This window comes from Camelus dromedarius, chromosome 8 (assembly GCF_036321535.1).
Source record: "Camelus dromedarius isolate mCamDro1 chromosome 8, mCamDro1.pat, whole genome shotgun sequence".
In the NCBI taxonomy this organism is placed as follows: domain Eukaryota; kingdom Metazoa; phylum Chordata; class Mammalia; order Artiodactyla; family Camelidae; genus Camelus; species Camelus dromedarius.
The window spans coordinates 75,002,318-75,017,940 of record NC_087443.1 but is presented as its reverse complement, the minus strand read 5'-3'; the positions used below and the strand labels follow the sequence as shown (position 1 = coordinate 75,017,940).

At 51.3% G+C, this 15,623-nt stretch overlaps 1 protein-coding gene across 1 annotated transcript in view; it reads right to left on the bottom strand.

The window, feature by feature from the left end:
* Nucleotides 1-15,623, bottom strand: part of BTBD16 (BTB domain containing 16) — a 48,859-nt gene that overhangs the window by 26,264 nt on the left and 6,972 nt on the right. The window contains exons 3-8 of the mRNA XM_010997694.3: nt 14,785-14,858; nt 12,728-12,871; nt 9,313-9,402; nt 8,188-8,302; nt 1,583-1,652; nt 666-796 (exon numbers count right to left, since the gene is read on the bottom strand). Coding sequence (XP_010995996.3) covers nt 666-796; nt 1,583-1,652; nt 8,188-8,302; nt 9,313-9,402; nt 12,728-12,871; nt 14,785-14,858 — 624 coding nt within the window. The remainder of the gene's footprint in view (nt 1-665; nt 797-1,582; nt 1,653-8,187; nt 8,303-9,312; nt 9,403-12,727; nt 12,872-14,784; nt 14,859-15,623) is intronic.

Below are 15,623 nucleotides of genomic sequence, written 5' to 3'. Positions count from 1 at the left end.
TAAAAAGAATAAAGTAATGCCATTTGCAGAAGCATGGATGAACCTGAAGATCATCATTCTAAGTGAGGTAAGCCAGAAAGAAAGAAAAATACCATATGATACCACTTATGTGTGGAATCTTAAAAAAAAGACAAATGAACTTATTTACAAAACAGAAACAGACTCATAGACATAAACAAACAGTTACCAGGGGGAGAGTGGGTAGGAAGGAATAAATTGGGAGTTCGACGTTTGCAGATACTAACTACTACATATAAAATAGATAAACAACAAGTTCATACTGTGTAGCACAGGGAACTATATTCAATATCTTGGAGTAACCTATAATGGAAAAGAATATGAAAATAAATATATGTATGTATATGTATGACTGAAACATTATGCTGTGCACCAGAAATTGACACATTGTAACGGACTATACTTCAGTAAAAAAGAATGCAAATTTAAAAATTACGTAGGCAATTAATTTATTACCAGTGGGTACCATGCCTACACTCAGTACCCAAGTTCCGGCTCCTCCAGTAAGTTTGGGATGGAGAAGGCGCTGTACACTGGGCATGTCCAGAAGGGGTGTGGGTGCGCCCAGGCTAAAACACCTCCCTCCCTGCACTAGCCCTGCTCCCCGCCGCCCACCCAGGGGCAGCTCCCTGGGAACCGGCTCTGACCTGGGAGACCGCAGCACTTTGTGGAGCAGTTCTTGCTGGATTTTCCGGAGGTGGATCTGTGTCCCCATCAGAGGGACCAAGTTCATCTCCATCCACCTCTCGCAGGCGGTGGTGAGCAGCTCTTCCTTGTACTGAGAAGGCAAGAAAAGCCCATTGAGAAAAGAATCCCTGAACTCTCAGCGCCCTCTGCTGGAATGCGGCGATGCCACACGCGCGCTCGCAGGGGAGCCACGCTGCAGCCGTGCTCAAACCTCTTCAAAATACAACTGCAGCAGATAACGTTTTCTGAGTGTTTGCTACCCCTGAGGCACTGCATTCGGTTGGTTTAAATCAATCCTCACTGCAACCCTATGAAATCCGTTCATTTTTATTCCTATGTTACGATGGAGAAACGGATGCTCCCAGATTCCTGCTCTCACCCACGGTCACTCTAGTTATGTGGTCTGACCACGGGGCTTGCACGCTGAAATCTCTGGACTGAAGTCTACGACTGATATGAAGGCTCCCCTCCTGGGGTCTCAGTTTTCTCCTCTGATAATGAAAGAGTTAGATTACATCATTTTTTGCCAACACGGAGGCACTGACTGGGCCCAGGTGGGACAAATTTCACTGGACTCCACCAAGAATGTCCCAGAAGGTTGTCTGCTGTCTTGGTGAGAGAGGTTGTAATTCCCTCCACCCACCCTGTCATCACCACCACCAAGATGAAAGCTTTTCTGCTTTGTGAGTATTAAAATATTCTTTTAAAAATAAAATGATTTTTAAACCTTTTTTACTTGGCGAAATAAAACATAAGCACCCTTAGGCTGGTGCCATCGGATAGAACTTTTGGAGCTGGGTCTGGTGCGTGAAATCCCAGAGTCTGGGTGCCCTTGAGGGCCCCCAGGTGCTACGTGCCTTGTCCAGGTTGTTCTCACCTTGCAGCCGGCCAGGTAGAAGTTCTTGATGGTGATTGGCGTGAGTCCGTTCATCATCATGGTCACACACCTGCAGAGAGAGGACTGCTATTTCTGGAGTGCCCAGAATGCTTTTAGAGAAGTGGGCAGCCCCGGGGGTTCTCATTCAACTCTGAGACAGTGGCAGAGACTTCACAGAAGGGAAAGAAAGGGAGCCTTATTTTAGGGGTAGAGACATTTGGCTGGAGAACAAGACCAGCAAGGCAGGTTACAAAGAGCTCTGGGCTGAGGGAGGTGAGTCCTGAAATCAAATCCTTTGGATGGAAACAAAATGGGCTTGACGCCAGAGAGAAGTATTACTATTCAGAGCTTAAGCACATAAAGGTGCCTTACTGAGTTTTCACTTTAGCCGGGATGACCATCTGGTTGTCCCCCTGCTCAAGGCATTTTCTTCCTGTACAGACCATTGTGATGCTGCTAGAGGGGCCTCCAGTCCTGCTCCTCTCTGTGCAAGAGTAGATTCAAAGAGCAACTGTCTGATGAAAATCTCAGTCACCTTTGTCCCTAGGAATGCAGAAAAGGGGGTCTAACCTAATGGGGAAAGGGTCAGAAAAGTAACAATTAAAACCCGAAGGGGGAGAACAAAGAATTGGCCAGGCCAGGAATTGGGAGATCAGAATTCTAAGAAGAGGAAATGGCATATACAAAGGCCCTGGGGCAGGAGCAGGTGCTGTACTTTGAAGGAACATCAAGGGGAGCAAGACTAAGGAGATGAGCCAGGGGAACAGGGTGTGTGGTGGGGTGGAAATGCTGGGTGGATGGTGGGGCCATGGAGTTTCAGTGACTCACCTTTCACAGCTAATATGAGTCTCTCTTTAGCAAAATTTTCTTAAGTCATGTTCACTTCATCAAACAGCACCAGAGAATAGCTACTGCGCTCTTGAATGAAGCAGTCTTGAACTCATTACTGCTCAATGCTTACGCTAAACTCAGTTGAGATACATGTTGCTCTTGGAAAAAAGGTTCAAGAATATCCAGCAAGTCTTGCACATATTATAAAACATATTCTTCAATTAAGCTAAGTCAGCAGAGAGCTGGGGAGCTCATTACCTTCACCAACCACACCTCTGAAGAATAGCTTTAACTGAGTTGCATTTTGGTGTGAAGACTTTGCCAAATTCAAGAAAGAACATTATTAAATTTATCATCACATTTACTCTATTCATATAGTTGAGGACATTGATCGTCAAGTCACTTAGCGTCATCAGATGAAGACACCCAGGATTTTATTGCCAAGAGTAGCTGTGCTTCTCCTAAGTCATTTATTTGTTTGTCTAATCTATGATGTCACTGATCAAATTTCCTTTTCGTATTAGCTGCTAGGGAGCTCAGAGCCAAAAATATGGTCCACTTACAGAGTGGAGGTTATGTTATGCAATTTCAGCCTCTCCATCCTTTTTTTTTTTCTTTCTCCTTTTTCTTTTTTTTAAACAATGTTGTGCCCTGTTATTTTATGTATTCTCTAAAGCCACACAGACTCTTACTAAAGCAAGGCAAGAAATAAGGAATGAAAAAACAATCTGGTTATGATCAAGGCACATCACCCCCTTGGATCCTAGGACAGCCCCTTCACCACAGTGAGACTGATCATACCCACGATAAGGAGTTGCCTTGAGTATTGGAAAAGTCTGTGCTGGGTAAACACCAGACCCTGCTTCATCTCTCAGGCATGCTGGCAGGTGAGACTGCTGAGTCCTGTCAGTTCTGCACCTTCACTATCTCCTAGATGACCTGCCCCCTCCCCCCACTTCCCACTGCCCCTGCCTAGTTCAGACCCTCCTCGTCTCTCGCCTGGGCCTCTCCACAGGTCTCCCTGCCCCCACCAGCCTCCCGCGTCCCCACTGCAATCTGAAGGTCTCAGCCGAAAACAGAGGGGCTCAGCCCACTCTCTCCTCCCAAGCTTCAGGCTCCCCTCTGCTGGTAGAACCAGGTGGAACTGGCTCACCTGGCTTCTGAGGTTGCATGACCTGGGCTCACCCTAACCTCCCCACTCACCTTTCCCTTCATCTTTCAATGCCCCTCCTCCATACCAGCCACTTGGGGTCTTAGCAGCCAAGCATGTCCCAGTCTCTAGGCTCTCCTCTGCCCCATGTCCCTTTCTCTCTCACTCTTCCATGGCTGGAATCCTTCCAGTCTCAGCTCAGGTATCACCTCCTCTTGGAAGCCTGCCTGATTGCTTCTCCTCACGTGCTCCCTTTGCTTTGATTTCCATGCCCTCATTCTGCCTAGTACCTCTGCCTCCTCCCACCACTCTCCCATGAAACTACAGATGGCCAGGAAGCAGCCCTCCCCGCATAAATCCATCCCCTGCGTGCTGCCTCTGTGCTGGCCTCTGTGCCTGGTTCTGGCAGTACCTGCCGTGTCCAGACAAGGCTCCTCTCCTCCTGGAGCTCCTGGCCTCACTGTGAGCTGAGCTTACTGATCAGCAAGGGGGAAACCAGGTGTGAAAGGGGCTGTGTGGGAGAGAGTTCAGTCCGACCACTCACCAGGCACAGTGTTCTTTAGGTTCTGGCTTTTGCCTATAGAGATGTGTGGGCAGAATTAGCTGGGTTTAGAGTTGGGATGAAGAAATGAGCACCTAGGAGGCTGACGCCTTCATTTGTGCTCCTGCCTCCTCACTGTCAGAGTCACCGGCAGAGCAGGCCTGGAATGGTCAGGCTTCCCAGACCAGAGGACACAAAGCAAGCCCTGGGGCCACTCGGGCCACTTGCCTCTGGGCTCAGGGAGGGTTGCAGGGTGGGGTTTCCACCTCCAGAAATTCTAACAACTCCAGGCAGTTGCCCACAGAGAGAGTTCAGCCCTACATGGAGGCAAGGAGTTGCCCTCCCAGCCAAGTAACCCTTAGGGCGCGCGTGCAGGCGTGCGTGTGTGCGTGCGCGCGCGCGCATGCCCACTTGTGTGCATATGCACATGACAACCACGATCTCAGTCGTGCCAGTGCAGACACCGATGTGTGAGTTTAATGAGCAGCACCCAGTGGAACCCACAGGCACACACTTCATCCCCAACAGATGGGTGGCCTCGGGTGTGTGTGGTTCACACATGACCTGGGCAATTTTGCACTGGCTGGGAGTTCGGCCGAGATGACCTTTAAGGTCTCATCCAGCACCTAGATTTGAGATGCTATCAGAGTGATTCGGCACTCACACGTGTGCAGGCGTATACACACACACACACTGAGGCTTGCACTGCCACACCCCTGCCAACTGCACCATCAGCCTCTCAAAGGCAGGCGAGCCCCAGCCCAGCTGTGTGCCAGGCCCGCCTGGCTCCGACCTAGGATTCCAGCCCCACCTCAAGTATCTGCAGAATCTAGGGCGGGGCCCATCAGCCTGGGGCGGGCCTAGGTCTGCTCGTTGGTGGAATGATAGGTTTGGCTCAGTATCCAAAGCCCTTCCTGCTCCAGCATTCAAAACCAGGCATGCGGAGGAAGAAAGAAATGAAGACCCTGCTGATCTCGGCCCCGCCCCAGATAAGCCTGGGCTAGGCTTCCGCAAGGAAGACGGGGCTTCGAATCTGGGCCTCCGGTGGGGCAGCCGAGGCTCACAGCCAGAGGTGGCAGGAGGTCCCGCTCCAAGAGGGAAGCTGGCCTTCCAGCTTTCTTTTTTAAATTGAAGTACAGTCAGTTTACAATGTTGTGTCAGTTTCTGGCGTACAGCACAATATCCAGTCACATAGGAACATACGTATATTCATTTTCGTATTCTTTTTCACCATAGGTTACTACAAGATGTTGAATATAGTTCCCTGTGCCATACAGTATTTGTCTTATTGTTTGTCTATTTTATGTATGCTGGTTACGGCCTTACAGCTTTGGGGCCAGAGATATCTTCCGGCACAGCACCAGGAAATAGCCACTCAGAAATGTCTGCGCACAGAAGCTGTGGTTTTGTAGTGATTCTCTGTCACAAGGCTCTTCGGAGCTGAAGGTGGGTGATACACACGATGGAAGAGGGGTGGGGAATCTCAGGAAAATCCACACTTTCCCCCCATCACCTGCGGGGTCAAGGCCAGATTCCTTAGTTCTCCCCAAGACTCTACGTGACCTGTCCCTGCCGATGACTGCTGGCCTCCCATCTCCCACAGCCACCCACCCCACAGCCTGGCCAGGCAGACATGCTGGGGTGCCCTTTCAAGACTGGTGCCCAGTGTGTCCTCTGCAGTCACATCCAGGCCTCTGAGAGCCTGCATCCCTCGGTCCACAGGGCATCTGCATCCCCACTGAGATGCTTCAGATGGAGGGTCTTGCCTGAGTCATTTCAGGTGCCCCCAGCAATGAGGCACTGGCTCAGAAGCATCTGGCTGTGTGGACTCTATAAAAAGTGAGTTGAAACTTGCAAGTTCCCTGGGAGAGATCCTGCCTTTCCCAGAGTGGCTGATGCCCTCTCTGGGCTAGGACGGGAAGTTCATCCATTCTTCCATTCCCTCAAATGAAGAAACTGAGGTTGAGCGTGGTGAAACAAGCCAGGCAGAGCACCCCTGCCCTAAATCTCCTCTCTGTTGAACTGCATCAGGAATTAGGAAGTCAGGGAGCCGTAAGATACCGCCTGGGTTCAGGATGTGAGTCCAGTAAGCACGCATCCCTGGAAAAGCCCAGGGGAAGGGGAAAGATAGTCTAGAAAAATGAATCCTCTCTATGATTTCCATTTGGCTCACTTACCCTTCACAAGCGTTAATGGAATGGAGGAATATTATAGGATACCAAAAAAGGGAAGTTCTGAGAAATGCTCTTCCTAATTATAGTACCCGTTTTACTTGAAATTAATCTTACAAAATTCTCCATTTGGAAAGCCCCACCTTCACTTCATCCCCACTTCACTCATTTCCTGTGTCTTAGAGACTGTTGGGCATGACGCTTTGAAGGGCAGGGACCCTCCCCATCTGGTCCTCGTTGTCTCCCTGGTGTCCCGGAGAAGCCCAGGAAATCATTCTTAAAGGAACAGATGCATGTATGAAGGTGTGACTGAATCAATGGACAGTGAATGGCTCTAAGCCAACTCCACGAGTGCCACTGGAGGGAAGGGGAGCAGGGAGGGTCGGGACCGTGAATGAGCAAGTGACATCACCATCCCGCCTGAGCAAAGCAGAATAGGCAGTGTTAGGGGTGCAGGTTCCAGGGACTCTCTGCGCCCTTCAAATCCTGCCCCCTTTGGAAGCTGTGTGGCCTTGGACAAGTTGTCTACCTCTCAAGTCCTCCCTTTCCTCATCTGTGATATCCCACCTCCTACGGCTGCAGGGAGGATGGAAGGAGGGAATCCCTGCCAAGAGCTGAGAGCAGCATCTGACCATGGCAGACACTCCATCTCACAGCCTGATCGTGCCGACATGCCCTCACCCCAACAAAGTCCTGCGGAGCAGGCGGGACAAATGCCACGAGACTCATTTCAGCTCCCTCACACTTTCAGCATCCACAAGTTCTCCATGACCCCAGGTAGCCCTCATCAGGACAAGGATGTTTTCACATCCAATGCCAATCCGCTGTAAATGCCTCCTCTTTCTCCCTGCACGGGACCCTTGACGGACAGCCCAGCGGGCCAGCAGGGTCTGCATACCCAGGAGGAAAGCTGTGCCCGAATGAGCAGTCAGATTGATGGGCAGTCTGGTCTTTGCATTTTTCTCTCTTCTGAAAAATCTACAATGACCACGTGCAACATTTGTAAAAATAAAAATATTATTTACAAGAAGAATCAAGGTTCTATCTGAAATGATTGGGGGAAATGGTCCTGAAAATGACGAGACAATTCAGCTGGTCTTCAGAGGGCCAGTTTACGTGCAGTCTCTCCCTAAATGGCGAGAGACGTTTTTAGCTGAAAACGAACACACACACAAAAATGAGGCAAATGAACTAATTTACAAAACAGAAACAGACTCACAGACATAGAAAACAAACTGACCAAAGGGGAAAGAGGTGGGGGGGGGGGGATAAATTAGGAGCTTGGGATTAGCAGATACAAACTACTATATATAAAATAAACAACCAGGACCTATGGTATAGCAAAGAACTATTTTCAGTATCTGTTAATAGCCTATGATGGAAAAGAATATGAAAAAGAATATGTGTGTGTGTATATATATATATATATACACACACACAGACATATATATATATGTATGACTGAATCCCTATGCTGTACATCAGGAAGGAATACAACATTGTAAATCAACTATATTTCAATTTTAAAAAGTATGTGAACTCCTCAATTAAAAAAATGAACAGAGGTGAAATTGATAAGCAAGCTTTGAGCACTGCTGGGAAGTCACTCTGCACACCCACAGAACTTCTCCCAGGCATAGAAATCACGCATGTGCATTTCATTCCTGTGAGTCAAGAATCGTCTGTTAAAATGAACGTATTGCTAGGGAGATGGCCCCACTGTGAACTTGTAACCCACTGGTGTGAGTTCAGGTCTCGGTTCCTTTGCAGACTCGAAGCTGTGCTCTGTGCAAAGAAACCCCAGATGTCCCAGCCCACGGAAGAGGGCTGCTGCGTGAGAGGGGCCGGGAAGGACCCTTCAGATGCCGCCCAGGGCAGGCCCTGGCTGCACCTCGCCGCTGTGTTTCCTTACCTTTGAAACAGGCTGCGGAACTGGAGGACGTGAGCGGCCGCCAGCACACCCAGCACGTCGTCCGCGCTCATCGTCACCTCGTGCATGTAGAGGTTCTTCAGGGTGGTGGCGAAGGCTGGGGAGGCAGCCCCGAGAGCGAGCGTCAGGGTGGGGCTCGGCACCCCCGCATCCCTGCCGCACGCGCAGGCGCTCTCCCTGCTGGGTCAGTGTCCCTGAGCTGGGCGGGCAGAGATGCATCAGAGAACACGCCCCCACTCCCACCTGGGCCCAGCCCCGCGAAGGAGTGGAGGATGAAGCTACAGAAAACGGAGCTGCTGTGAAAGAGTCTCCTGTGAGCCCGTCCTGCGTCTGCCTGAGGGGGTTCTGATCTAACCTGGGCTCCTGTGCAGGGAGGTGGCTGCCCCTAAACGTGCAGAACGCTGTGTGCACGGACGTGTGTCTCATTTTCTCTGGAGATAACATACTTACAGCAGATTTTCTTCAGAGTCTGGGGTCTTCATAAAGGTTAAGGACTCCTGGGACGAGCCAGGATAATTTGATAGTCCTTGGCCGGGGACAGATGCACTCGGCTTGTTCCAAGTTCTGCCTGATCCCAAAGGCGCTGTAGTGTGGTCCCATGCGCTTTGAGGACAGCTGTCCCTACCAGGGCTTGGGGATGGCTTCCTGATGGTACGTGACATAGCACTAACACCGAAGTCTGTTTCTAGGTGGGCAGGAGGGGTTGGGGAGGGGGGGAGAGACCAAGGGAGCCCCCTGGGGGAGGCCCCTGCTGCTGGCAGCCCGCCAGGGAGGGGCCCGGGCGGGATGGGGTGGGTCAGCGCTGCCTAATGTCGAGGGCAGGCCTGAGAGCTTCCCTGGACGCATGTGCCCAGGAGGGCAGTGACATCTTCCCTGGGTTTGTCTGCATCCCTGACGCCTCTCTGCAAGGAATCCCCTCTTCTTTCATTCCCCTGAGTTGTTCCAGCCTCCTTCCCCTCCTCGATGCACTGCTCAGCTGTTTTTAATAAGGAGGCACTGAACACCATGTGCCTCCAGTTTGTGGTGTTTTGTTGTTTTGTTTTTTTTTCAAATCTGGGAAGGCCATTGTTGAATGACTCTCAGAATATGAGGATAGGTGCACGTTACCAGCTTTGGTGACCAAGGGGTCATTGATCTTCAAGGAAATGATCATCTTCTTTGCAGGGTGTTGTTCTTTGGTCTTCCTAGGCAGCTGAGCTGGTGAAAGAAACCGGGCAGGGATGTACACGTGTGACAGCCACAGTGACTTGTGCGAGCTACAGTGTGAGGCCCCACGACCATTTGCACAGCCTTGATCTCGGCATGTATCACACTGCATTTTGTTTATTTTTGTTTGCTTGTTTGTTTAGTGAATGCATTTTTGAAATAGTTGAAGACTCACAAGAAGTTGCAAAAATAGTACAGAGACTTCCCGCGTCCCCCCTCAGCCAGCGTCCCCCGATGAGCTGCTACAGCCACTGCGATTGTCGGAACTGGGACCCTGATGCTCATGCTGCATTTTAGATACTTATTACTAGCCCTCCCCTGCCCCCTTCTCTTATTAGGCTGTGAGCAGCTTGAGGGCAAGGGGTGGGCCTCCATCATCTCTGCACCCTGAGCACCCAGCTACCTGGCACCAGGCAGGAGCACAGGGACCATCTGCTGAAGGATGAGTGTGGGGCCCAGGTGTCCTCCCCTGGGACTCTGCCCGACAGGCTCCTAACAGAGGACCCCCGCCACCGAAGGCTTCCAAGAGGATGTGAAGGGGCAGCCCAAATCACTGCCAGCCTCCCCCATCCACTCAGAGTTATTTTAAAATGTGAGTTACAACACATGGTGCCCTCAGGTCTCCAGTGGCTTCCCACACCCTTGGCACAAAGCCAAAGCCCCTCTGAGACCTTCTCACTGGTCTCTGGCTCACTGGACCCCAAACCTGCCTCTTTGTAGTTTGTTCCCCAGGAGATTTGTAGGGCTCCCTCCCTCCCCCATCAGGGATCCACCTGACCCTGTATTATGTAAGGTAGCACCCCTCCCCACCTACGCCCCAACTGGCTTCATTTTTCCTCCTGGACTAACCATTTCCATTACACCACGTGTCTGTTGGTTTATGATCTGCTGTGAGTACATACTGCGCGGTGAACTTGCCCCTCCATCCCCAGGCCCCAGCACAGTCTCACATACACTGGTGCCCAGTAAGTATCGGCTGAACCGATGGGATGGATGGATTCCATCACCAGAATCCCAAGCTTAGTGAGCTCAATGTGCCAGGTAATGAAAAGTGTTGTGAGTCCCGAGCCCCAAAGTCTGTCACAATTTGTAACCACAAAAGATGCAGAAAAAGAGAACAATTTGCACTTTCCTCAGACCAGCAAGACCGTCGAGGCTTCCTTCCCCAGGCTCCTGGCTCCTGGCTCCTGGCGCTGGTCAGGCTCTCATTCGGCCAGTATTTATGGAGCACCTGCTAAGTGCCAGGCCTGTTCCCACCTCTGCGTCACTTCTCCCTCCTGGATCTCTGCACAGCCCCCCATCTATCTGCTCCGTGCTGTCACTTGTCCCCATCTGGGGGGCAGTAAACGGGAGGAGGAGGCGAGTACGACTCGGAGCAGGCGTTCCAGACAGGTAGGCGGGGTCATCAGGGGCCTGGCTCTTCCTCACGCGTCCGCATCATTTTGGGTGGGCTCATCTGTCCCCCACCCCCACCCCCCACATTAACTTTCTAGCACAATGCCTGGCACAAGTTAAGCACTGAACATTGGCTGAAGGAAGGCAGGAATATTCTCAGCTAGATCAGAGTAAGTGGAAGACAGTTTTTGTAAGTAAAACTTCACGCAATCGGATAGGAAAGTGATCATTTGATCATAAGCTTCGGAGGTGCCTCCACACCAAAGCGGCTTGTTTTTAGTAAATGAAGGCTGTTTTCTTCTCAGATTTCCTCCTAGAGAATAAACCCATGCTGCTAAGGTGCAGCTGACCCTGGACTCTGGGTGGGATGAACAGGAGTGGCTGGGACAGCCTCGTGTGGCCGGCACAGGGTCGCTCGAGGCGGGCTGTGTCTCCTCGGTGCCCACACCTCCGGGGCTTGGTCAGAATTTCTCTGCTGCTAACTCCAGGACCGCAACGGTGATATTCTCAGGAACACAAAAGCAACACTTGTGAGATGCATAAGGAAAATCATTCTTGAAGGCACGGCACTGTGACCGCACCCACTGAAAATCTTGGGACGAGAGTCCCAGGGTCTGACACAGATGCTGGTGCTTGCAGGGAGACCCTGGAAAGTTGTGATGGTTTGAACACCGAGATTTCAGCTCTGCACCTGCCCCGATGCCCGCCAGTCAGGCCCAGCCTCCAGCAGGGGGCTTGGATCAGAGCTGTCTTAGTAGGGCCAAATCTTTGAGACCATTCTAGACTTGTTAAAGACCATAACGTCAGCGGTAACTCTGTTTTTTCCCTTCCAAATTCTCTTGCCTGTCAGTGTATTCACTGTCTGGCCCTCCATGGCCTTCCATTGGTGGGCAAGGGAGAGCTCTGACCTGGGCACAGGGGACACAGGAGAAAGAGCTCGGTCCCTTTTTAAGACACGGGGACAAATGCTAAGGAAGATGAAAGAAGATCATGAGTAAGTGTGAAGCTCGTTACAGTTCTGGGGGGACCGGCAGCCCACTCTCAGCTCCCAGCTGGGCCGGGAAGGGCTGAGTCAGAGGATCTGTGGCCGGGAAGGTTTCGGCAGGCAGCCAGGCTCTCTCTCCTGGCTCAACGCAGGGCGGGGACTCCGGCAGCCTGTCTGGCTCCGGAATATCAGAGTTTTACTGCCACGCCCTGGAAATGCAATCCCCATCCTGACTGGCATGCTGGCTGCTTTGGAGGCCTTAAATTTTCCATGGCACCTGCTTACGAGTTGTCTGGAGGCAACGCCAATCTGTATTTCCTGGGAAGAAGTTAGCAAGGCGGCGGGAGAGGATCTTATGGGACAGATAAGGGCAGACTAGGGATTATTAAAATTAAAAAGGAGAAAAAGAAAGAAGTGACCTAAATACTTTTGGGTATGAGGTGGAGTTAAGAAAAGAGAAGCGAAAGGAAAAGAAAATAATAAAATCGATGAATGCTTGTAAACCTCCAACCAACAGATTTAGGGCCAAACAAGCCACAGATGTCAGAACTACGCCTTCCTTCTAGAAAGTCCATCAGAAGACCCAACACAACCCAGTTTCGCTTCTCAGAAAGGTAGGGAGGCTTCCATCATAGCTGTTGGACAAGGTGGGGTTTTTATGAGAATATAACTGACATTGACTGAAGACTCACTACGTGCCAGGCATTGTTCTAGAATTTCACTACTGTTACCTCCTCCACAAGGAAACACAGTAAGAACCACTCTCCCCATTTTATAGCTCAGGAGACTGAGGTTAAATCCTGTGATGAGGTCACACCATGAGACTTGCTCCTAACTGCCAGAGTGACTGTGGTCCCCAAACAGATCACCAAACACCAAGCTGGGGTCTCTCAAACCAGAGGGCCCTTGGGGCTCCCGCTCTGGGTGAGAACGTACCTCGCAGAAGTTTCTGCAGCTCCTTCTCAGGGTTTGCGCTGTCCCGGGCCAGGGCCATCACATAAAGCTTGGCCAAGGTGTCAGACTGAAACAGCTGGGGCTGATGGAGTTCCCATGTGAAGCCAAGGCATTCGAGAATCACATCTGAGGAGAGGGAACAGCGCTGAGCAAATGGCTTAACAACACCCCCACCTGGAGATGCTTTGGATCCCATGGCCTCTCCATCCAGTCACGCTTACTGAGCAGAGGAGTGGGCAGGCGGCCTCCCGAGGACTTTCAGGAATGAAGCTGGCTCCCAGGTGGATAGGATGGGCCGACTCACAGGTAACAGAGAAAGTGACAATTATCCACCAGAGCTGCCGGCCAACAGCTCAAGGACTTCAGAGGCACACAAGCTGCCCTCCAATTGGGGACTGGGAAAGGCTTTGTGGGACAGGGTCACTGGCTGGGACACTCTTGGGAGGGGAGCCTCACCTTGCCTCCTCCATTACAGTGTTTCTCAGCCTCGGCACTGTTCATGCTTGGGGCCAGACAATGCTCTGTGCTGGGGGCCGTTCCGTGCATCGCAGGATGTTCAGCAGCATCCCTGACCTCTGCCCGCTGGAAGCCAGTAGCATTGCCCACACCCCCAACCCCGCCCAGACTTGTGACACCCCAAAATGTCTCCAGACATTGTCTAATATCCTCTGGGGGGGCAAAACTGCTACCTGGTCCCCTGTTGAGAAGCACTGGGCTAATGGCATCATAGAAAAAGGCCCGTCACCAGGGACCAGAGTTCTCGTCAGCATCACTTTCCTTGAGGGAACAGGGATCATCAGAGAGCCCAGCTCATAGGCATGAGATGAGATTATAGTGTGGAGAAGGCTTTTTGCAAACTGTAAAGGGCTTTATGTGGCGTAGTCTCACGGGTGGACTCTCTTCTTCGTAAAAAAGAAGAGGAGGCTTGGATAAGAAGGCAGATGGAGGATCCCAGAATGCCCGGCCAGGTGGAGCTGTGGGCAAGGGGACTGTGGAGACTCCTGGGTTAGCACAGAGCTGGGGGGAAGGGGCAGTGCTCAGGGTGATCCCCCCAAGCCCTAACCCTAAACCCCAGCACCGGACAGGACCTCGAAGTTCACTGGCCCCATCTATGCATTTCTTGGCTCTGCTGTGATTCTGACTGTGTGACCTTGGGTACCTGCTTCCTCTCCTGCTATTATTGTTATTCACCAACTTTAGGATATTGTTTGGTGCTGGGGGTTCAAAACCTGGGTTTTCATCTCAGACCTTGGGTCACCTCAGGTGACAGTCTGGCTATGTCGAATTAGAAGGAATCTTGCCCCATGAAGGTGATTTAGACAATTTAGGCAGGAGCAGAGCTGTGGATAAAGTGTGTGTCTCCCCCGCCCCCACCCTCCCCCCAACTTCTGCTTTCAGGACGGCAATGCGGGGCAGACAGCACAACCAACACCGGCCTCATGCAGCCTTCCACCCTCCCACCCCCACCATCAACCAGAGTTGACAGTCGAGAAGAAACCCATCAGCCTCTCCTGGGGAAGGGGGCTGGCTCTACCCTCAGGCAGCCACACCGAGGGGTGGGGTTTATCTAAAAAAGCTCCATCAAGGAGCTGACCTCTCCAGGCGCCCCGTGAAGCTCAGTGAGCCTTTCCCAGCTGGACACACTTGGTCTGATTCTTGAGCCTACCTCAGGCAAGTCCTCTTGGACAGTGTAGACGTGGACGTCCACGTCATGACTCGTTAGGCCCAGAGGGACAGAGAACAGCTGCCCTGTGCGCAGTGGGGCTTCTGCTTAATCTTCCAATCCTATTTATTTACATTGGCAGGTCTGTGTTTATCATGGCCATTGGCATATGAAAATGTGCTTGCCAACCTTGGTTTCATTCACTGTGCATTTGAGAAATATGTTCGGGCATCTGTTACATGTTAGACACTGTGCAGTGGGCAGGAACAGAAATTTACAGACTAGTGACCTGGTGGTTGGTCTGGTTTCCTTCCACAGAGACCACAAGGTGCCCCTGTGGTCAGCAACATTCTGTCCACCGGTGACAAGAACTCACCTGCCTCCCCGCTTTGGATGGCTTTTTTCTTCGAATTCCCTGGGAAATATTTCTGAATTTGTGAAACACACAACCTCAAAGAAAAATACAAACAAAAATCCAGGAGTTAATACTGACACTTTTCTCCAACTGTAATATTCATTATTCCAGCGTAGCCATCCCTAAATCATCCACGAATCAACCTTATCTCTCCCCTTGGCACAGTTTCCTCAGGACACCAACGTGTCCGCCAGTTGGGTAAACTGTAAGCTCTGATGACCGGCTCAAAACGTTAATTCCTGTTTTCAGTTGGGGGTAGGTGTTACCAGGGAGGTATCTGAGGCCACATCCGCTGCCTAAATGACACCTCTCCGGGCAAGTGTCTAAAACAATGTCTAGCAAATAAATAGGTGCTCAGTGAATATCTGCTGTAGGAAGGAAGGGAGGGTTCTGAGCATGTCTGGGAAATTGGCTCAGCAATACTTGTTTAGGGTCATGGATACCCCAGTCTCAATGTGTCCATGAACGAAATTCCGAATCTACCCTGAACCCCAACCCTCCACCAGGAAATGGCCCCACCAGCCTCCAGGTACCCAGGCCAGCATCCTGAATGTTGTCCCACTTGGTCACCTGCCCAGATCTGATGAAATGTCTTTGGAATTCATCCATGTCTCCTTGGACGAATCCTTGCCCTTATTGCTAGGACCTTCATCCAAGCCACTGTTATCTCCTCCAGTCACTGCCAATCTCCCAGGCTCCTGCGTGCTCCCCTCCGATGCACACCCCACCCTGCAGCCTGAGGAACCACCCAAAATGCAAATCTGGACTTGCTCCTCTCCTGCCGGGAATCCCTCGGTGTC